Source organism: Panicum virgatum, chromosome 2N (assembly GCF_016808335.1).
Source record: "Panicum virgatum strain AP13 chromosome 2N, P.virgatum_v5, whole genome shotgun sequence".
NCBI classification, from domain to species: domain Eukaryota; kingdom Viridiplantae; phylum Streptophyta; class Magnoliopsida; order Poales; family Poaceae; genus Panicum; species Panicum virgatum.
Window position 1 is genome coordinate 5,950,843 of NC_053146.1, and position 22,202 is coordinate 5,973,044.

Genomic DNA, 22,202 nt, shown 5'->3' on the forward strand with positions numbered 1-22,202 from the left:
TTTATCGCGCATCTCCCCGACCTATGGAAAAAGGGGATAATTAATTTCGACTAATTAAAATACGAGTTCAAATATTAACAAATTTTTTACTTACTTCCTCCTCCCAATCTGTCCAGCCCTTTGGAGGACCTACCAGACCATGGATGTTCTCGCATACATAGTATGCGCACAATACAGTGCCTGGTTTTTGCCTCATACACTTTAAGAGAGAAGAAATTATCAGGTATTTACATGAATATATAATAAAACTAATGAATCGTGCAATGAATCATCCAAGTGCGTACCGGAAAATCTGTCTTGATCTTCAATTCCTTGTCAAATTTGCCTGGATGATTTCTAGCGAATTCTTTCCAAACCCTGTGCATGATTAGAACAATTATAGTCAAGTAACAAAGTGATTCAAATTATCGGTCACCGACGGAGTAGTGGTAGAATTACTTTTTCATCATGTTAAGAAGATTTTCGTATTGTTCTGGAGGTCTCCTCAATGAGTCCATAACCACGAGTAGGCTCTTCACGGGAATTATGACAATTAGGACCCAGTGTTCACTGCAAGATTATACGGAGGTAGTTCTTGGTAGTTAAGGTTTAAACAATTCGATTACAGAATAGAAAGAGTTAGACGGAAGGAATCACTCACGCAAAGTTGTAAGGAAACAATATCATTTGCTTGTTGTGATAAACGCTTATGTACTTGAACAACATTTGGAATATCTCATCGGTATTGTCGCGTAGAAGCCTCCAATTACAAGTAATTGGGTCGATGAAGCCGAGGTGAGAGTATCCCTTTCTTCTGCAAGTATGTATCTCCATTCTACATGATACCGAATAAATCAAGAGATCAGTATGTTGAGATCATGCAAAACAATACGTAAGGAGAGTAAAATACTTACAGAACCCACAAGGCGACCATAGAGATGTCGAGGGCCTCCTGATGGAATAGTTGGTAAATTTCTTCCCAGTTTATCCATAGAATGGCCTCCCCCCGTAAGAAATCGTCATCTTTAATCTTTGCGCCTTGCATGAAGATGCAATCGGCCATCGCACGCATGTATTGCTGGTGCAGCTTATACATTTGCGTTGGAAGCACAGACACTACTTCGGGGGGTACAAGAGTTTTGCCGATCTCAAACGTCCATTTGACGACCACATCGGCCTTTGGAATATCTTCTCCCCCTGCAATCTGAGCGGCCGTCAGGTTTGATTCTTTCAAAAATGTAACAAAGTCTTGTTCTTGCGTCGTCTGTCCCACTACGAGAGGCTCTATTGATTGTTTCTTTTGGGCTCCGAGCTGTGGAACGTCGGACGATGACGACTTTGATTGTCTCTTCTTTTTCTCAGTAGTTTTGATAATTGTGTGTTCGTAGTCTGAAGGGGGGTCTCTCGGAATGAATTTTCTCTTATTTGCTTCGCACATTCCCTTAAAAAATTTCAAATCTATCGGATTTATCACTTTCTCGGGCTCCGGCTTCGGCTTCGGCTTGAAGTGCTCTTTAACTCTTTCTTGAGTTATCCGATCGCATTCTTCAAGGCTCATGTCCCAGGGTTTAATAGGAGCCTCCTTGGTTTTCTTCTTCTTTTCCTTCTTCTTTGGAGGCTCCTTAGCCGGTGCAGCTACCTTCTTTGCCGGCGGCCGTTTCTGCTTCTTTGCCGGCGGCGGAGGGGGTGACCATAGAGGCGACGGTGAGGCTTGAGTGTTCATCGGCGCATGAGATGATGGTGATGGAGAATGTGCCGATGAACCTTGCCGAGACAGTGCTGCCCTTGGGGAGTTTTGCGGAGATGCCGGTCTTGGAGAGGCATGCTGAGATGCCGGTCTTGGTGTTTGATCATCCGACTTTAGGACAATGTAGCGCTTATCCCATAGGATGTAGCCATGAATGGCTTCTGCTAGTGTCCTCTCCCCATCGCCTCCAGGAATATCAAGCTCGAGCATCTCCCAACCCTGGCACACCTGCTCCACGCCAACTCTTGTGTATCTAGGCGGAATTTGCTGCCCGTGGTACACGTCGCCTGGTTCGGTTGGCATGGCGGTACCGTACGCAACAGTGAACATTAAGTTCTTAACGGCAGTCTGCAGGTCACAAGGTGTCCGGTGGGTGATCTCATCCACTGGAAATCGCTGCGGGGCCGACGCTTCAACTGCGGCCTGGATCCCCGTGGGCTCGGCGGCGGCGACGTCTGTGGAAGCGCAGCTGCTTTTCCGCTGAGACAGGTGATCGGCTGCGACACTAGGCTCTGGAGGCAACGTTTGCGCTTGCTGTTGCTGGCTCATTGCTACGGCCACTTGGCGTTGAACCTCTTCCTCCAGTCTTTGATCGTGTGACATGAGCCGTTCCTCTAGCCTTCGCAAGTGCTCCCGCTCATCATTCTTTCTTCTTTGCCGGCTTCTATATGACTCAATGTAATCCCTGAACCCATACTTCCACGGAACCACGCCTTTGCCTCTTGTGCGGCCCGGATGCTCTGGATTCCCAAGGGCGTAAGTCAGCTCGTCCCTCTCTCTATCCGGCTTGAATGTTCCCTCGGCCGCTGCTTGTATGGCCTCCTGTAGTCTCTGGGCTGCTCGCTGGATGTTTGGCCCATAGACGCAGTCACCAGTCAATGGGTCCAAGCTTCCCCCGTGACCATAAAACCAGGTCCTTGACCTTTCAGGCCAGTTCATGGTCGCAGGTTGGATGCCTCTGTCAAGCAGATCCTGCTCCATCTTCTCCCATTTGGGTACTGCAAGCTTGTAGCCTCCTTGGCCTAGAGTGTGATGGTACACTTTCTTCGAGGTGTTGTCTTTGGCCTTCTGCACCTTCTGAAGCCCAAGCTCTGAAGACTTGTATTCCACAAATGCATCCCAGTGACCCCTGAGCTTTTCGAGCTCGCCGGTAAATACGGGTGTGGTCCCGGTCTTGATATATTTCTTCGTCAAAATTTTCTTGAATGATCGCAGCTGTTCGGCCATCTTACTCAGGGTCCAGTGCTTGCATATCTCTTCGGATTCAGCTGGAACCGTGAAGTTTTTCTTAAGCTCCCGCCAGCACCATTCTTTTTCTCTTTCGGGTACCGCATCCCGTTCCTCGCTTGGATTGGAAGCTTTCCAGAGCTTGAAGCTGATCGGGATGTGGTCCCTGACAATACATCCGGATTGTCTTATGAATTTTTTGGCGGCAGCTTCTGGAGCGATCGGTTCGCCATCTGGACCAACTTCCGTTATAATGAACCGCCCTTCCAGTTTTTTTGTTGGGCCTCGCTTCGTCTTTTTCTGCTGCGACGATGATCCAGACGGCTATAAAAAACATTCATTGTATTCATATAGATTCAGATGAAAATATGATTGTCACTACAAATAATTATAGTTGTGATATGTACATTAGCACTTTGTTCAGCAGCAGCGTCATCCTGAATAGATGGTGCATCAATTCCATCACCGGACATATTCAAATATATGTCGGTATTGCTGCCATCATCAGCTTGTTCAGCGACATCTGCTTGACCTTCGCTAATCATATTCAACAAGAACTGTTCGTCTTCCGCGTCTGTGTGTCGCGGGTCCATCGTAACTAAAATATGAATACAAATAAAACCCTTAAAAAATTATCTAAATAATCCACATATTTAGATCGGTAACGATCGGAAACTATCGGAAACGATTAGGTCGGGATCGGTAACGATCGGAAACTATCGGAAACGATTCGATCGGGATCGGTAACGAAATACATGATGAATTGAACTCTTTGAATGACATAAAAAATATTAAATACATGATGAATTAAAGTCTTTGAATGACATAATTAAATAATGAATACATCATAATAGAAATTCTCTCTAATTCTATATTTCCTTCTCTATTTCTCTCGAAATTCTCTCTAATAATATATCCATAATTTGTTGCTAATAATATATCCATAATTGAATTCTAATAATATATCCAAAATTGAATTCTAATAATATATCCATAATTAAATTCTAATAATATTTCCAAAATTGAATTCTAATAATATTTCCATAATTGAATTCTACTAATATATCCATAATTGAATTCTACTAATATATCCATAATTGAATTCTACTAATATATCCATAATTGAATTCTAATAATATTTCCATAATTGAATTCTACTAATATATCCATAATTGAATTCTAATAATATTTCCATAATTGAATTCTACTAATATATCCATAATTGAATTCTACTAATATATCCATAATTGAATTCTAATAATATATCCAAAATTGAATTCTGATAACATTTGCACAAAATTTGCACCTAATTCTAATAATTGAATTCTACTTAATATATAATAAATTAAATTAACACTACTCATACATGATAATTGAATTCTAATAATTGAATTCTACATAAACATAAAATTTGAAAAGAAAAAAGAAAATGCGGGAAACCTAGCTAGCTAGGGGCGCGGCACGGCCCTGGACGACGAGGCGGGGAGCTGGCGGCGCGGTGGCGCGCAGCGGAGACGGTGGTGGCGCGACGGCGTGCAGTGGAGGCCGAGGGCGGCGAAGACGAGGGCGGCGTGCAGTGGAGGCCGGGGGCGGCGAAGACGAGGGTGGCGGACGTCAACGGCGGCGGCGCTCGCAGGGACGACGGCGCTCGGTGACGTGGGCTCGCGCGGCGGGGCTCTGGGCGGCGACGTCGACGACGGCGGTGCTCGGGGAGCTCGAGCGGTGGGGGGAGCAGGGGAACGGACGACGGCGGGAGGAAGGAAGGGCGAAGGGCGAAGGAGGGAAGGAAATATATGGGGGGGCCTTTTGTCCCGGGTGAATCCACGACCCGGGACAAAAGGTCCTTTTGTCCCGGGTCGTGGATTCACCCGGGACAAAAGGGGTTTTTGGGTGGGCTGGGAAAATTCCCAGCCCGCGGCCCACCTTTAGTCCCGGGTGGATCTACCACCCGGGAAAAAAGGGGTTTTTGGGCGGGCTGGGAAAATTCCCAGCCCGCGGCCCACCTTTAGTCCCGGGTGGATCTACCACCCGGGACAAAAGGGGCCCATTTTCCCTCGTTCCCGCCTAATGTTATGTTTGTTTTTGTTTCTTTTTACTTCTCTTTTAAAATTGGCTTTCATTTGTTAATTCAGTTAATAAAATTATGATTCCAAAAATTATGGAACAAAATTTCTTATCTCTATATAAACTTGATACATGCAACAAAAATAATTAATTTTCATTCAAGTGATTGGGTCAATGAAATATCTAACTTTTTTGAAATCATATTTGTTATTTTGACCATGCAAAAATATATTAGGTGAATTTTTTTTCAAACTGTTGCTTTTCGACAGAAAGTGGATTCTATCACGATATTAACGTATAAAATTGAATTTTAGATAAAATTAAGCAATTTCATGATATTAATGAGTAGTGTGTGAGTTTGAGAGATAGTGTGTGTTAGTGAGATTGTGTGTGTTAGTGAGAGAGTCTAGTGCGTTAATGTGAATGTAATTTCATGAAATAAATAAAATTAGTTGAGTAATCCATTATTGAATGAAAATTATAATTGAGTCTAGTAATTAAGTGAAAAATATATAAAATAATATATATAACACATAAAGTATAATTGTATAGTACATATATAATAAAAGTATTCGAATTGCGATTATGTTTTTATACAATAATATAAAATGATTTAAGTACATGAAGGATTAGCGGTAACAGACTTTCTCTTCACAAATGTCCCTTGATTATGATCACGGCGCAAGTATGGAGCATCATCATTGGCTAGCAGGATGCATGGATCAGCATTTACTTCGAAAGGTGGAATGGCAACAAAATTATTATATTCTTTTGAAAAGTCTGTCTTGTCCTCCACTCCAACGATGTTTCTCTTTCCTGATAGAACTATGTGTCGCTTAGGCTCATCCTTTTGCTTGTTTATCCCCTTCTTTGGCTTGCTGGACATGTCCTTAATGTAGAAAACCTGAGCGACATCCTGGGCTAGGACAAATGGCTCGTCTCTATACCCAAGATTGTTGAGATCAATTATTGTCATCCCATACTCATCTTTTGTTACCCCTCCTCCAGATAGCTTAACCCATTGGCAACGAAATAGAGGCACCTTAAAATTGGGACCGTAATCCAGCTCCCATATCTCTTCAATGTAGCCGTAATATGTGTCTTTTTTTCCATTATTGTCCGTGGCATCCATACGAACACCGCTGTTTTGGTTGGTACTCTTTTTATCTTGGGCTATCGTATAAAATGTGTTTCCATTTATCTCGTACCCTTGGTATGTTAAGATATTCCAAGATGGTCCCCTAGCCAATAAGAACAGTTGTTCACTTATATCCATGTTATGCATTAGATGCTTCCGTAACCAGCTGCAGAAAGTATTCATGTGCTCACGTGTAATCCATGCCTCAGACTTTTCCGGGAAATTGGAGAGCAGAATTTTCTTGTGTTCCTCGATATATGGGTCAACCAAGGATGATTGTTGAAGAATCGTATAATGCGCTTTTTTGAATGAGAAATCATCTGTGCAGACATAAGATTTCTTTCCTAATGTACCCTTTCTAGTTAGTCTCCCCTCATATCGCGATTCAGGGACTCCAATCGATTTAAGGTCATCAATAAAGTCAACACAAAAGTCAATGACCTCCTCAGTTCCGTAGGCACTGGCGATGCTTCCTTCTGGACGAGCTCTATTACGAACACATTTCTTGAGTACCCCCATGAACCTTTCGAATGGGAACATGTTGTGTAGAAATACTGGTCTGAGAATATCAATCTCTTTGACAAGGTGCACTAGAAGATGTGTCATGATGTTGAAGAAAGATGGTGGAAATATCAGCTCAAAGCCAACAAGACATTGCACCACATCGTTTTGCAGCTTTATCAAATTCTCCGGGTCAATTATCTTCTGAGAAACTGCGTTGAGGAAGGCACATATCTTCACGATGGTTAACCGGACGTTATCAGGCAGAATCCCCCGCAGCACAACCGGAAGAAGTTCGGTCATAAGCACATGGCAGTCATGGGACTTGAGATTTGTAAATTTCTTCTCTGCCAAATTTAAGATTCCTTTTATATTTGATGAGTATCCAGATGGAACCTTTATACTGCTCAAGCAGTCAAACATGGTTTCTTTCTCTTCCTTGCTAAGAGTATAGCTGGCAGGACTTAAGTATTATCGTCCATTATCTCGCTGTTGTGGATGTAAGGCATCTCGTTCTTCCATACGTTGCAATTCTTGACGTGCTTCTACTGTATCTTTTGTCTTTCCGTACACTCCCAAGAATGCTATCAGGTTGACGCAAAAATTCTTCGTGAGGTGCATCACATCAATTGCATGACGAACATCTAAGACTTCCCAATATGGTAGCTCCCAAAATATAGATTTCTTCTTCCACATGGGCGCCATTCCGTTTTCGTTCGGAACAGGTTGGCTACCAGATCCCTTTCCAAAAATAACTTCTAGATCTTTTACCATGTTGAAGACGTCTTTACCACTACGGTGCATCGGTTTTGTTCGGTGGTCCGCTTGGCCTTTGAAATGCTTGCCCTTCTTTCGTACCGCATGCCTGATGGGAAGAAACCGACGATGACCCATGTATACAACCTTCTTGCAGTGAGTCAACCATATATTATCGGTATCGTCTAAACAGTGTGTGCATGCTTTGTATCCCTTGTTCGAATGTCCTGACAAGTTACTAAGAGCAGGCCAGTCATTGATCGTTACGAACAGCAATGCTCGTAGGTTGAAGTTTTCCTGTTTGTATTCATCCCACATCCGTACACCTTCATCGCCCCAGAGCAATAAGAGTTCTTCGACCAATGGTCTTAGGTACACATCAATGTCATTTCCGGGCTGCTTTGGACCCGGGATAAGCACTGGCATCATGATGAACTTTCGTTTCATGCAGAGCCATGGTGGAAGATTGTACAGACAAAGAGTCACAGGCCAAGTGCTATGACCACTGCTCATCTCACCAAAAGGATTCATGCCATCCGTACTCAAACCGAACCTTATGTTTCTCGCATCCAAATCAAATTCAGGGTACGTTCTATCTATTTTTCTCCACTGCGACCCATCAGCGGGGTGTCTCAACATCGAGTCTTTCTTGCGTTCCTCTTTGTGCCATCGCATCAACTTAGCATTATCTTTATTTCTAAACAGACGCTTCAAACGTGGTATTATAGGCGAATACCACATGACCTTCGCAGGAACTCTCTTCCGGGGAGGCTCCCCCTCGACATCTCCAGGATCATCTTTTCTAATCTTGTAACGCAATGCACTGCATACGGGACATGCATCCAAATTCTCGTACTCGCCTCGGTAGAGGATGCAGTCGTTGGGGCATGCATGTATCTTTTGCACTTCCAGTCCCAAAGGGCAAACAAGTTGTTTGGCTTCATACGTTGTGGCAGGCAATTCATTGTCCTTAGGAAGCATTTTTTTAACAAGTTTGAGTAATTCACCAAATCCCTTGTCGGATACCCCATTTGTCGCCTTCCATTGCAGCAACTCCAAGGTGGTGCCAAGTTTCTTAAATCCATTTTGACAATCTGGGTACAACAACTTATGGTGGTCCTCTAACAACTTCTGGAACTTCAACCTCTCCATTTCACTCTCACAGTCTGCCTGCACATTGTGCAATGCCTGCCCTAGATCGTCGCTGGGATCATTTTCTGCTACATCTACTTCGGGCTCTTCCATGGGAATATCGTCATCGAATGCACCGATTCCAGCATTCCCGGTAAAGTGGTCGTCAAAATCTTCTTCTTCAATGTCTTCCATGGTAACTCCCTGTTCTCCGTGCTTTGTCCAACAAATATACTTCTTCATGAAACCATTTGCGAAAATGTGGCTGTGTAGGATTCTTGAAGATGAGTAATCCTTGTTATTGTTGCAATGAACACACGGGCAGCACATAAAACCATTCTGCTTGTTTGCCTCAGCCACAGACAAAAAATAATGCAGGCCATCAATGAATTCTTTCGAACGTCGGTCAGCATTGTACATCCATTGCCGGTCCATCTGCATTTTAAATAAATCTATTTGAATTCTTTACACGTATCGAATAAATAAAATATATCAAACCTAAATTAAATTAAATGTAACATAACATGAATGATTAAAAGATATGCAATATCCATCATACATCTTGATTAATTAAAAGGAGTACTTAATCCATTACAGAACTTAACAAAGGAGTATTATACATGAAATTTAAAAATTCGGTCAACAACACATAGGTTTTCTAATTACAACAATCATATAAAAAAGACGAAATGTATCATTAATCCTCAAGAAATCTCTAATTACACTAGAGTACTGAATAAATACATTCATGAATAATTCATTCATATTACAAAAATTCTAATATACTCATTTCATTAATTCATTCATGAATACAAAAATCAACTATCCACAATATGGTCATGTATACAAGTACATCACATGAAGTGTCTACACTCATTCTAAAATTTTCTACTATCCACATACTCATCTAAATCTAAAAGAAAATCACACCTACATATGCAATCTAGCTAAATGTCCAAGAAATGAGCTAGCTACACATTTTCTCTATTTCTAAAGCATGAAATGAGCTATAAAAGCCAAGGAAGAAGAGAAAAACAAGCCCCAAACCTTTAGCGCCGATGGATGGACGGGGAATCAAAGATCTTCACAAATGTGGTGAAGAAATGAGCAAGAACTCCTCCCTCCCGAGCCGAGAACAGCAAGAAACAAGTGAGCTGAATGGCTCGGGCGGGGGGAGAGGGAAGGGGATAAGGGGGCCAAGGCCTTTTGTCCCGGTTGGAGACACCAACCGGGACAAAATGGGGGCATTTTGTCCCGGTTGGTGGATCCAACCGGGACAAAAGGCCCTCGTACCCTTTTGTCCCGGTTGTATCCACCAACCGGGACAAAATGCCCCCATTTTGTCCCGGTTGGTGGATACAACCGGGACAAAAGGCCTTGCCCCCCCCCCTTACCCGGCTAGCCGTTGGACCCGGGACAAAAGCCACCTATTGTCCCGGACCCAAAGGCTGCCGGGACAAATGGCCTGGAACAAAGGCCTGTTCTGTAGTAGTGCGCTGATTCACGTCACATATCCCATGTACTCTTATCCATCAATGATCAATCTGACCACTAATTCAAAAATGAAGCGCCACGATAATACGTATGGTCACATTCACATGTGAAAAAATCATGAAACATTAGGCCATTTGGCAAACTTATGGTCACATTTACACTCGGAAAATTCATGAAACATTGGCAAACTCTGTGTCGCAAAGAAAGTCATTTCAAATCAACAATTTTACATGACCGTTTAGCGGAAGAGTTTTACGAAGGAGTCCTGTCCAGAGTGTCCTAGCCAAGGTTTACACTACCTCCTCTACTACACAGCTACACGTGCCCGTACACCAACGTAGGCCGTTATATTTTACACGTTGACGAAGGGCGCGCCGGTGATGTACTCGGTGACGGCGAGCGCGACGAGCCCGAGCATGGCGAAGCGGCCGTTCCAGAGCTCGGCGTCGGCGCTCATGACGCCGCCGCTGCGGGCCTCGGCGCTCTCCCCCTTGAGGACCGGCACCAGCGACGCCACGGAGAGCACGGCGGCCGTGGCCACGAACCAGGCCAGCCCAGACCCGCTGCCGGCCTGCGAGAGGAGGCCCCCGCCGCGGGACGCCTCGACGGCGAGCGCGGACACGAAGCCGACCATGGCGAGCCGCCCGTTGATGCGCTCAGGGGCCGGGCCGCTGAACGCCAGCGCGTCCCAGAGCCCCGGGCTCGCTGCCGGCTTCTCAGGACCCTTATTAGCCTGCGCCCTGACGAGCGGTGCGCGCCGGCGCGGCGCGAGCCCCGCCGCCGCCGGAAGCCGGGCGGGGAAGCGGCCGGCGCTCGCGCCGGTGGCGGCGAAGGCGAGGGAGCTCGCGGCGGAGGCCATCACCATGGTCGCCATCGGGAACAATGCACGGGCTGGGGAAATCGGCGGCCGGCTTCTCCTCAGATTGCTTGCTTGCTTGTGTGTTGTGAGCGTGTGGCTTCTGTTGTGCTCCGATCGATTTGAGATGGGTTGGGGGCCAGATGCCGGCTTTATAGGGGGAAGGCAGGGGAGGTGGAGACCGGCGAGGCGGCCCGTGACGAGGTTGACGGTGGTTGGCCGCGGCGGGGGCCACGTCGGCGGGAGTTCCCGGCCGTGAACGCGGGTGAGAGAGAGTCGTACGAGGGCTAGCTCTTAGCTAGTACATGCGCGCGACGTGGACTCCAGCGAGCCGGGCTAGCGCGTCGCCGTCGACGTGGGCGGCGAGGCCGCCGCGCAGGGAGGCGCGGCCGCGCGGGGCGAGGTGGCCAGCTCCGTCGCCGAAAAGTGGCGAAAGATTCCAGAACCACGCGGGGAGGGAGCGCGCGGGAGACGTGGGAGCTAGGAGCGCCGGTGTCGAGCGGAGCCAAGGAAGAAGAAGCCGCCAAGGGAGAGGTGTCTGTCGCCGTGTCGCGTCGTGTAATGGGTGTCATGGCTCTGGTGCGATTTTGGTACCGATCGGTGTTACCTACCGGTACTAAATGTCTTTTTTTTTTCTTCTGTTTTTTCATTGTTTGGGTTTCAACTAATTTATATTCGTATACGTTTCGTATTCGTATTTGTGTATGTCTGCGTATTTATATTCTTGTACGTCTGCGTATTCGTATATATTCGTATCTACCATACAATTGAATACATTTATTATAATTACATACATTTGAAATATTATATGCACTTCTAATATAAATATGTTTATAATAAACTCAGGATTCATAATATATTTACAAGTTGTTGTGCACATAAGTTTTGTCCGACAAATTTTTACAAGATACTAAGGGTCCTTAGGCGCCTCATCATCTCTGTGTCCTTATTCAGATCCGCTCGACCCACACTTATCTTAGGATTCGCATAAAATTCTCCAGTTGGATTTATGATCTCATCTAGGAGGAATCCACATATTGATTCTTAAATTGTTTTGATTCTTTCCGGTTGGATGAGGGCTTCCGCCATGCAAGTAATCTGTCAAGTGCAAACACCAATATTTTGAATTAGTACCTAGAAGGAACTAAATACAAGTAATTGTTAGTAATGTTGTTCTGCGTACTTTGAAATCATGTTGTGTCATCGAGCTGCGGCAGCCAAAATCCATCATGTACTCACATACGTAGTAGCCACATAAGTTGTTTCCTGGCGCCTGTCTCATAATCTATATATACATATATATAAATATATGGGTTATGAAATATTTATGTTGATTAAAGAAACGACAGTAGATGTGCGATATGTATTCGTACCGGCCAGTTAGTGGTGAATTCTAGCGGGGCTGGAGGTGACGATATTTCTATATGTTTTTCGAGGAAGCGAGCCCATGCTTTTTGGATGATGTTTATGAGGTCTTGGTAATAATATGTTGGCTTCCTCAAGGAGTCGTACACCCGAACTCGGCATCTATCGATCTCGATAATAAGAAGGATCCAGTGGAACCTGTTTCATACACATATATGTATAAGAAATGTTGGATATATATACACATATATATAGTGAAGTAAAAAAAGATTAAAAAATCACTCGAAGTTGTACGGAAACAGAATGTATTGACAAGTATTCTGCTTATCCAAGGCCCTGAGTATGTTGTTCTCGATCCGATTAGGCCATTTCCTGACACTCTCCTCATGTATATTATATGGGTCTATGAAGCCGACGTGATAGTACCCTTTTCTCTGGCATTCTTGAACCTTCATCCTACACGATTCAAAAAGAAGGAAGAGGATGAGAAAACACATAATTAGTAGAGCTATGGTACTATATACAAATGGTAGGATGAAGTACACTTACATACAAAATACACCTGTGACATGGCCCTGGGAAGAGTCATTTCCCTTGACCTCTGTGAGTTGCACCTGGCGAGCAGGCGTCTTGATCCTGCGCTCTTCAACCTCACATCCCTCAGGAACCTCAACCTTGCATTCAGTGACTTCAATGAAGCCTTGCTCCCAGCTTCTGGGTTTGAGCGGCTCATGGATATGATCCACCTCAACCTCTCGTACACCTATTTTAGGGGTCAGATCCCAATTGGAATTGCCAGCCTCAAGAACCTTGTCACCCTTGACTTGTCTCGTAATTATGATTTGTATTTTGGGCGGCCAAATTTCCAAGCCTTCATGGCAAATATGAGCAATCTGAAGAATCTCTATCTTGATGAACTGGATTTATCTAGCAGTGGGTCCACTTGGTCCAGTATTTTAGCAGACTCCGTTCCTCAGCTACAGGTTCTTAGCTTGTCCTGGTGTTCTATATCAGGTTCTATCCACCCTTCATTCTCAAGGCTTCACTCGCTTACGATGATCAACTTGGGATACAATTCTGAACTTACCGGCAAAGTTCCTGAGTTCTTTTCTGAGCTATCTTCCTTGACTGTTTTAGACATATCAGGAACTCAGTTTGAAGGACAGTTTCCCACAAAAATATTCCAGCTAAAAAGTTTGAGGTCTCTTGATTTTTCCGATAACCCCATGCTTTCTGTGAGACTAACACACTTCCCCGCTGGAAATAATTTGGAAACACTAAATCTAGCAGGGACCAATTTCTCTTATGACATGCCGTCCTCGTTTGGCAATCTTGAGTCTCTAAAGACATTGGGGTTTAACACGATGGGCATTGATGACAAACTCTCAACTTTGATATCTAAGCTTCCATCATTAGATGACCTGCAACTCATGGGATCAGATTTGGAGAACCCGGTATTATCTTGGGTCAGCAATCTTACCCAATTGACGCACCTAAAGCTTGATGGTTATGACTTCTCTAAATCAGTTCCCACTTGGATCGGCAAACTGACAAGGTTGGAAAGTTTGACAATACGGGACTGCAGTTTCTCCGTGCCAATACCGTACGAGATTGGAAATCTTACAGAATTGGCAGAGCTGGAGTTATGGAGTTCTGACTTCTTTGAGCAGAGAATGACATCTTGGATAGGCAATCTTACAAAGTTGACTTCTTTGACCATTTTTACTTGCAATTTCTCTGGGCCAATACCATCAACAATTGGGAACTTGATCCAACTTGAGGAGCTGGTGGTCTGGTCTTCTAACATCACTGGTGAGACTATGTCCCGATTACTTTCTTTTTTCAGCTGTAGACAGATCTTACACCTACTTTATGACATGCCATGCATACACCGTTAATAAAAATGCTAACAGATTTTAAGTGAATAGTAAATTCCCTATTTTACTTAACCTATGAAATCAATGGAGCAACCTTCAGAAAACAAGAAAAATGCTTTATTTGGCAATGTTGAGAAAAAACCATGATATGTTCAATTTGAGTCTCTGACCAATTTTCTGTAGTTTACCGGTTTCAATGGTGAGATGCTTTTAACACCAGCACACTAACTAATATCAATTTTTTTTAGTTTTTAGCCATCTTGCCTCTCTCTCTCATCCTAGATATATTTCAGATACAGGAATGCAATATTGGGTAGATTACATAAATAACAAGCAATATGTTAATTATTTTGGATATTGGACAAACATTTTCATATTTTGGGCAGCTTTACATGGCAATTAAAGGTTCTCAAAATGAGAAATCAAGCTTAGTATATATTATCATTGTAGGCTATATTTGAAAAATGTACATCAAATATGTTATGTTAACATTGTTCATACTTTCTCTGGCCCAAGGCTTGTTTGAAACAGTGTAATAACAAATAAAGGGATTAGAAAACACATGAATAAGGCAGGACGTTTCAACCCTAAACTACAAAACGGAACACCAAACACCATTCAATTATTGAACTATACAACTAAGTTTTTTTGATGGTTTCAAAGGTGGTTTTGATTTTCTAAAAATTAAAATATTTTGGTTTAACTTAAAAATATTAAAATGAATTCATTTTAGATCATAAAAAATATGAAACTGCAATTAATTTTTTTTCTAAAGAACTAATCTATCTGTTGTGCTATGTTTTGGGTTACTTGGATCTTATTTATTGTGATTCAGTTAAGAAGCAAGATGTTTAGTGCCAAGTTTTTTCGGAACATGAATTATATAAAAACGGCAAATGAACTATACGGTATAAACATGCCCAAATTCAAATTTGAACAGTTTTTCTTTGAGGAAAAATAGATAAGTTATATTAATTTAAGCATTATCTGGTTGTCTATTCAGAAAAGGTGATGAAAGCTGATATATTTAGCTCCAATGGATAGGTTATGTTAATTTAAGCATTATCTGGTTCAAGTTCATACTGGCGCTTTAGTGTGAAACGGCATTAACAAAGTCTACAACATTCTGACTGGTATTCTACCGTTACATGCAGGAAAAATTCCAAAGTCTTTGTTTGCTCTTCCAGTCCTGCAACAGCTTCTTCTGCTTGAGAATCAGCTTGTTGGCTCACTGGAAGACATTCCTTCTCCTTTATCCTCACCATTGAGGGAGATTGATTTAAGAAGTAATCAATTGACAGGCCCAATATCCAAATCATTTTTTCAGCTTACCAATCTTCAGTATCTCAACCTTGAGTCAAATAAACTGACGGGCACAATAGAACTTGGTTCTATCTGGAGGTTGAGAAATCTCTTCTATCTTAACCTGGGTAACAATATGATATCAATCACAGAAAAAGAAGGTGATACGGTATTCTTTCATTCCCTTAAAATCCAGGACCTAAACCTTGCATCTTGCAACCTTACAAAATTTCCTGCATCATTAAAATATCTGGACACTATTCAATTTCTCGATCTTTCGAATAACCAAATCGAAAGGGCCATACCAAGTTGGGTATGGGATAACTGCCTTTTTAGATTGAACCTCTCACACAACATGTTTACTACTTTAGAGAAGTCTCCTATTGTTCAGATGACAAATTTAAATGATCTTGATCTCAGTTTTAATGGACTTCAAGGAAGCATACCGTTACCATCAACTCCATCCGACCTGCTTTTCTTGGATTGCTCAAATAATAACTTCTCTTCCATTGAACCGAACTTTGGTGTGTATATTAGAAATATAAGCTATATCAATTTGTCCAAAAATAAATTAAGTGGCCGTGTACCACTTTCATTTTGTAGTTTAAACAAACCTGAGTTCATAGACTTATCTTACAATTACTTTAGTGGACCAATTCCATCCTGTCTTATGGAAAAAGTTGACATGATGATCATATTGAAGTTAAGAGAAAACAAATTACAGGGCATGCTACCAGAAAATATTAGAGAAGGGTGTAAGCTTCAGACAATTGATTTGAATGGAAATCAAATTAAAGGTGCGCTGCCTAGATTGCTAGCAAATTGCCAAGACTTAGAGGTTCTTGATGTTGGTAATAATCAGATTCTCGATTCATTTCCATCATGGTTGGGTACTCTTCCAAAGCTTCAAGTTCTCGTGTTGAGATCTAACCAACTCGACGGCACTATAAGGAGTCTTCGTGATGGCTACCAACACTTCACAAGTTTACAAATAGTTGATTTGGTCTCCAACCATTTCTCTGGTTAGTTGCATTCAGAATGGTTTGAGAATTTGAGAGCAATGATGAATAACTGCAACGATGTGGGGCAAATATTAAAGCATCATACAAATTCAACATGTAAATCAGCAATCAATCAAGATTCAGTCTATCAAGATAGTGTCAGTATCACATACAAAGATAGCTCTTTAATTGTCACCAAAATTCAAACTGCTTTCAAAGTAATTGATTTCTCAAACAACTCATTTGAGGGTTCCATCCCGGGTTCAATTGGAGGGCTTGTTTCACTACACGAACTTAACATGTCGCACAATAACTTCACAGGACAAATTCCATCACAACTCGGTAATTTAACGAGGCTGGAATCAATCGATCTCTCTTGCAACTGTCTCTCGGGAGAAATTCCACCGGAGTTTACCTCTCTAACTTCTCTTTCCTGGCTGAACCTTTCCCACAACAACTTGACAGGAACAATACCACAGGGAAACCAATTCTTGACATTTCCTAGCAGCTCGTTTGAAGGCAATGCTGGCCTATGTGGAATTCAGCTTTCTAAGCAATTTGACAATCCAGGTCCAGATTCAACCACCCGAAGCACATCGGCTCCAGAACCCAATACTTTGTGGCATGACAGATTTGATGCCATTATTTTCTTCCTCTTTGCTGGCTTGGGTTTTGGCATGGGTTTTGCATTGGCAATTATATTCAGATCCTTTTACCACATAGAAGGATGGCTTTGCATGCATATGTATTAGTAATGTATAAGTTGTTAACAAGCGTAGTCATGTATGTTTGTGTTGTACTCTTTTGATGAGACAGCTTAAATACACTCAGATGTAATAAGGTTGGTTCCGTATAGTTCACTCAATTACATATAGGTGTAAAATTATTTTGCTAACTTTTCCAACTCCAATGCCGAATATCCAAGGCATTCAGATTTACAAGAAAAGTTCATGTCGCTGGAGGATTTCTTTTCTTTTTACGAAACAGCTGGAGGAATAGAAGGACGTGTCAAAAGGCTGTGTCACCAAAACCAAGTGTTGCATTTTAACTAATGGAGTATTCAGTTCATGTAATCAAGTTATGGCAGGCTGAAGACAAGTTTCATTCCAGCTTTACATGGCTGCCAGTTTGGAACGCAAGAACTCGCATAGATTTCCAGTGAAAATTTGACTTATTTTTCTGTTTGGATTTTCGAAAACGAAGACGAGATGAAGCTTCTAGTTCTAGGATCGGAGGCCTGCAATTTTTTTGGAATAACATGTTGAATTTTCCTAGCTAGTTGATGTACAAGGACAGAACAGAGAACCTGCAGGGTTTACAGGTACAAATTGAATGCACACCACACGGGGTCCAACTCCACGCAAGACCGTTGGCACCTACGCGTTGATGAAGGGCGCGCCGGAGATGTACTCGGTGACGGCGAGCGCCACGAGCCCGAGCATGGCGAAGCGGCCGTTCCAGAGCTCGGCGTCGGCGCTCATGACGCCGCCGCTGCGGGACTCGGCGCTCTCCCCCCTGAGGACCGGCACTAGGGACGCCACGGAGAGCACGGCGGCCGTGGCCGCGAACCAGGCCAGCCCGGACCCGCTGCCGGCCTGCGAGAGGAGGCCCCCGCCGCGGGACGCCTCGACGGCGAGCGCGGACACGAAACCCACCATGGCGAGCCGCCCGTTGATGCGCTCGGGGGCCGGGCCGCTGAACGCCAGCGCGTCCCACAGCCCGGGGCTCGCCGCCTTGGGCTTCGCCGTCAGGGGAGTGGAGGGCGCCGGAGAAGGCGAGGCCGAGGACGCCGCGGTTGTCTCCTCCGTTGTTGGCTTAGCATCCTCGGCCTGGGCTCTGACGACCAGGGCGCGTCGGCGCGGCGCGAGCGCGGCGGCCGCCGGGACGCGGACGGGGAGGACGCCGGCACGCGCGCCGGCGGTGGCGAAGGCGAGGGAGGCCATCACCGTGGCTGCCGTTGGAGTTGTGCACGGGGCGGTGGAGCGGAGAGGTCGAGTGGCAACTGGCAAGCTAGGCACCAGGTTGCTTCGAGACACGGGTTTCGCTCGCTGTGTCGCTGCTTGCTTCCTTCTCTTGCTGTGGATGGATGGTTGCTTGCGACGTGCCAGTGCCGTGTCGGCCAGCTTTATAGGGGGAGCTGGGAAAGCTAGCTCGCCCGTGACGGGTGGCGCGGTGGTGGCGACGGCGGGGGCCACGTCGGCGGGAGATTCACGGCCGTAAACTAAACGCCGGCGAGAGAGAGGGAGTACGAGGGCTATAGCTATCTAGCTAGTACATGCGCGCGACGTGGAGTGAGGCAGGGTCACAGCGAGCTGGGCGGCTGTGTCGCCGTCGACGTGCACTGTTGGAGAATGGCTAATTAGTGCCGGTCACAGGACGTGTTAGTGCCGGTCCCTGTGACCGGCACTAAATGGCCGGCACTAACGTGACAACACGTTAGTGCTGACCGGCACTAACGTGCGCTGCCACGCCACGCCACGTGCTGCCCAGACATCCATTTTAGTGCCGGCTGGTATTACTAGCCGGCACTAAATGTTTTTATTTTTTTTCTTTTTATTTTTATATAAATTACTGTGGGTATTTGTGTCGTATTAGGATCGTATTAGTACCGTATTGCACACTAATATTAGGACCGTATTAGTAACTTATTGCACACTAATATTAGAATCGCATCACACTAATATAATATTATATATATATAATATATTTACATACATATAGAGTTCATATATGGAACACTTCGGAGTTCAAAAGTACTTGAGATATTACAAATTATTAAGCATCAACTATAGTAACGTATCAGCTTCCTCGTCGTCGGATCTTCTTTGGCGACGTTTGTACGGAGATCGCCATGAAATTCGCCCTTAGGATTTATGACTTCATCGAGCAGAAATCCGCATATAGCTTCTTGAATTGCCCTGACCCGAGCCATTTCAATGAGTTCTTCTTTCATCCACCAACGCTGTCACATTTTTCGATGAAGTCATGAGAATAAAAAATAATGAATTAAAATAATGAGCAGATGTGATTGTGCTCACGTACATTGAATGCCTCCACTGTCATTTGCCCTTTTACACTTGCAAAATAGTTGATCCACTCGCATACGTAGTATCCACATAAGTTGTTTCCTTGGTCCTGTCTCCAACACTATGGACAAATGTGGGTTACGATATAGAATTTTTCTGATGTTTATTGTGAATGACATTAGTAGCGAGAGTATATTCATACCGGAAAATCAGTGAACCAACGAAGAGGCTCGATTTCACCTATGGGCAAGCCTATGTGTTTGCGGAGGTAGCGACTCCATGCAATATTTACCACCTCGATGAGATTTTGGTACTTTGATTTATCTTGTCTTAACGAGTCGTACACCAAGACCTTGTGCTCCTCAATTCGAATACAAAGCAATATCCAATGAAAGCTGTGCATATACATACGCACAACCAATTAATATTGATTATAATAGTTATTAAATAGTATTATTAATACGAAGGGATTGAAAAAAGAGGCTAACAAAGAACGACCCACTGATGGTTGTATGGCAAGAGAATGAAGGGACACATGCTATTCTTACGCAACCCTCTGTATATAACATTGACTATGTCTTCAGGCTTTTGCGCTACCGATTGCTCGTGTATAATATCGGGGTCGAAGAACCCGACGTTATGGAAGTTCTTCTTTCGGCAAATTTGAATTTTTGACCAACGGGACACAAGAAAAACGGGGATCAGTCAACACACAAGGCTAAAATAATGAAACGAGAGACAATACTTACATGCACCATACAATGACGAGGGACTTGTGAAGGGCATCTTGATGGTATAAATCGTAAAGTGCTGCAAACTCGATATATACATCATTTGCCCCCCGCCAGAAATGCTCATCTTTAATCCGAGCCGGGAACATCTCTAATTCATTAGTTTTAGATTGCACGGCATACCATTTGTGTAACTCGGCCATTCTCGTTGGTAGGAATGGTAGCAACTCTGGCCATATCAAAGGTTCACCAAGTACAAACTTTTTCTTGCTGCGGGCATTCTGTAGGGCCTCCCCAAGCAATTGAGCCCTTGTTAGATCAGTTTGCAATATCATCCCAGCCATGGTCAATGGATCTCTTGATTCATCGGGACATTCTTCACGCGGCACTATCAACGGAGGGATCGATTGTTTGGACTGCTCTCCGTGCTGGGGAACAGTCTTTGCATTAATCCGCCGATTCTTGGGGTTGCTGTAGCACTTTCTGATCTGCCCATCATAATCCGACTCCCTTTCTTTCTCCTTGGTGGGATCTTTAATGAAGTGTGCCTTTGCAACCGAATCTATTTCTAGCTTCTTGTTCGCAGCCTCCCTCAGTAGCTTGCGCTTCAGCAAGAAGGTTTGAAACGATTCTTCTGCCTCTTCCTCTTCTGGAGCCTTCGCTTTCTTCTTTCTTTCTGCTTATGAGATGGCTGGACCGAAGGTACCGTGTATGCCTTCTGTCGCTGACTCTGATTCTGTTATGCGGCTGGTGATGATGCCAGAATTGGCTCGCTTTGTGCGGCTGGTGATGGCGGATCCATGCTGGGGTCCCGTGCAGGCGGTGGAGAAGGTGGGCCAACACTAGGATTCCTGTCAGCTGGCGTTGGTGATCTTTGCCTTGAGCACCGAGCGGAATCTGTAGCTGCTTGCACCAATCTTATGTCGCGCTTTGGCCACGCGATCCATGTGTGTACGGCATGTTGTAGTTCTATTTCTTCAGGACCTATAGGGATCGGGAGGTCCAAGTCTTCCCAGCGTTCTTCTGTAATTCAGTCAACAAAGACTCTGGCGAATCCTTCAGGAATCGGCTGGCAATGTATTGTCCCGCCTTCTTCTTAGACTTCCGCATAACCCTCAGCACAAACTTTGAGCTTTTTCCCATAAAAAACCAGAAGCTCACATTGGGTCCTAACGGTGATGTCGTCAATGGGGTCCCTCGGCCTGTCGGCACCCAAATTAGGGTGCTCTGTGGAAGCAACACTGCTACGACGCTGAGAAGGGGGGCTGATCTCCACATTGGCAGCTGGTTGGTCCGAGCGTTGCCCAACTGCTGCCTCAAGTGACATTATCCGGTTTTCTAGGCTACGGATCTTCTCTGCCACTACTGCCTTGCTTCTGCATCGGCTTCGGTAGTTTTCGAGATCTCTGGAAAAGCCATATTTCCATGGAACTACGCCCACGCCTCGGGTCCGTCCAGTGTGTTCCGCATTCCCAGGAGCGTAAGTCAGCTCGTCATTCTCTCTGTTGGGCTGGAAGGTTCCTTCTTCCGTACGCCTCATTGCGTCATCGAGTCTTTGGGCAGCCTCTCTTAGTACGTCGCTAGTCACAAACATTCCAGTGTCGGGGTCTAGTGTGCCTCCATGAGCATAGAAGTAATACCTTGCTCGTTTGGGCAAACTCATGGTCTGCGGTATGATTCCTTTTGCAATTAAATTATTTTCCATCTTTTCCCATTTCGGAACAGCAACCTTATAACCACCAGGCACAAGTCTATGGAAGTTTGTCTTTTTGCTAGCATTCATTTTGCCTTGAATCGAGGCTGCAATGTTGTCAGCACTGTGCTTGTAATTCACGAATTCATTCCACCACTCTCGTTGCTTTTTCCAGACTTTATCAAAATCTGGTGTGAGGCCCTTGTTGACAAAGTTTGCCACCAATTTTTTCTTGAACGAGCCGAACTGAATTGCCATCTTCTTAAATGCCCATCACTTTACTTTGTCAGCTTTGCCTGGGGGAAAGTTGAAGT

General features: G+C 44.3%; 4 protein-coding genes and 1 pseudogene across 6 annotated transcripts; 2 read left to right on the forward strand and 3 right to left on the reverse strand.

Annotated features, from left to right (window-relative positions):
* Window positions 1–5,666: 5,666 nt before the first annotated feature.
* LOC120658154 lies at window positions 5,667–8,963 on the reverse strand (annotated as a pseudogene).
* Window positions 8,964–10,191: 1,228 nt separating this feature from the next.
* On the reverse strand, window positions 10,192–11,032 carry LOC120659486 (low molecular mass early light-inducible protein HV90, chloroplastic-like). 3 transcript variants are annotated; one of them, XM_039937650.1, is made up of 2 exons: window positions 10,398–11,032; window positions 10,207–10,360 (listed from the first exon to the last, which is right to left on the reverse strand). In XM_039937650.1, the coding sequence occupies exons 1-2, from the start codon at window positions 10,909–10,911 to the stop codon at window positions 10,353–10,355; spliced, it is 522 nt and encodes a 173-aa protein (XP_039793584.1). In that variant the 5' UTR covers window positions 10,912–11,032; the 3' UTR covers window positions 10,207–10,352. The 3 variants fall into 3 exon arrangements, with proteins under 3 accessions (XP_039793582.1, XP_039793584.1, XP_039793583.1); XM_039937649.1 differs by having other exon boundaries at window positions 10,207–10,353; window positions 10,391–11,032; XM_039937648.1 differs by having other exon boundaries at window positions 10,192–11,031.
* A 431-nt stretch (window positions 11,033–11,463) lies between these two features.
* LOC120662300 (receptor-like protein 7) lies at window positions 11,464–15,438 on the forward strand. The gene is made up of 2 exons (XM_039941478.1): window positions 11,464–11,472; window positions 12,792–15,438. Exons 1-2 carry the CDS (start codon window positions 11,464–11,466, stop codon window positions 14,154–14,156), a joined length of 1,374 nt encoding a protein of 457 aa, XP_039797412.1. The 3' UTR covers window positions 14,157–15,438.
* Window positions 15,439–16,406: 968 nt separating this feature from the next.
* On the forward strand, window positions 16,407–17,934 carry LOC120659488 (putative receptor like protein 25). The gene is made up of 2 exons (XM_039937651.1): window positions 16,407–17,194; window positions 17,730–17,934. The coding sequence occupies exon 1, from the start codon at window positions 16,498–16,500 to the stop codon at window positions 17,188–17,190; it is 693 nt and encodes a 230-aa protein (XP_039793585.1). The 5' UTR covers window positions 16,407–16,497; the 3' UTR covers window positions 17,191–17,194; window positions 17,730–17,934.
* On the reverse strand, window positions 17,566–18,936 carry LOC120662301 (low molecular mass early light-inducible protein HV60, chloroplastic-like). Its single transcript, XM_039941479.1, has 2 exons — window positions 18,864–18,936; window positions 17,566–18,659 (listed from the first exon to the last, which is right to left on the reverse strand). The coding sequence occupies exons 1-2, from the start codon at window positions 18,934–18,936 to the stop codon at window positions 17,815–17,817; spliced, it is 918 nt and encodes a 305-aa protein (XP_039797413.1). The 3' UTR covers window positions 17,566–17,814.
* Between the last annotated feature and the right edge of the window lie 3,266 nt (window positions 18,937–22,202).

Coding starts and splice junctions, on each gene's coding strand:
- LOC120659488 (XM_039937651.1), top strand. CDS start 16,498: ATGATGAATAACTGCAACGATGTGGGGCAAATATTAAAGCATCATACA.
- LOC120659486 (XM_039937648.1), bottom strand. CDS start 10,911: ATGGCGACCATGGTGATGGCCTCCGCCGCGAGCTCCCTCGCCTTCGCC.
- LOC120662301 (XM_039941479.1), bottom strand. CDS start 18,936: ATGGATGTCTGGGCAGCACGTGGCGTGGCGTGGCAGCGCACGTTAGTG. Junction 18,660..18,863: donor CAGCACTAACGTGTTGTCAC/GTTAGTGCCGGC, acceptor GCCGGCGTTTAG/TTTACGGCCGTGAATCTCCC.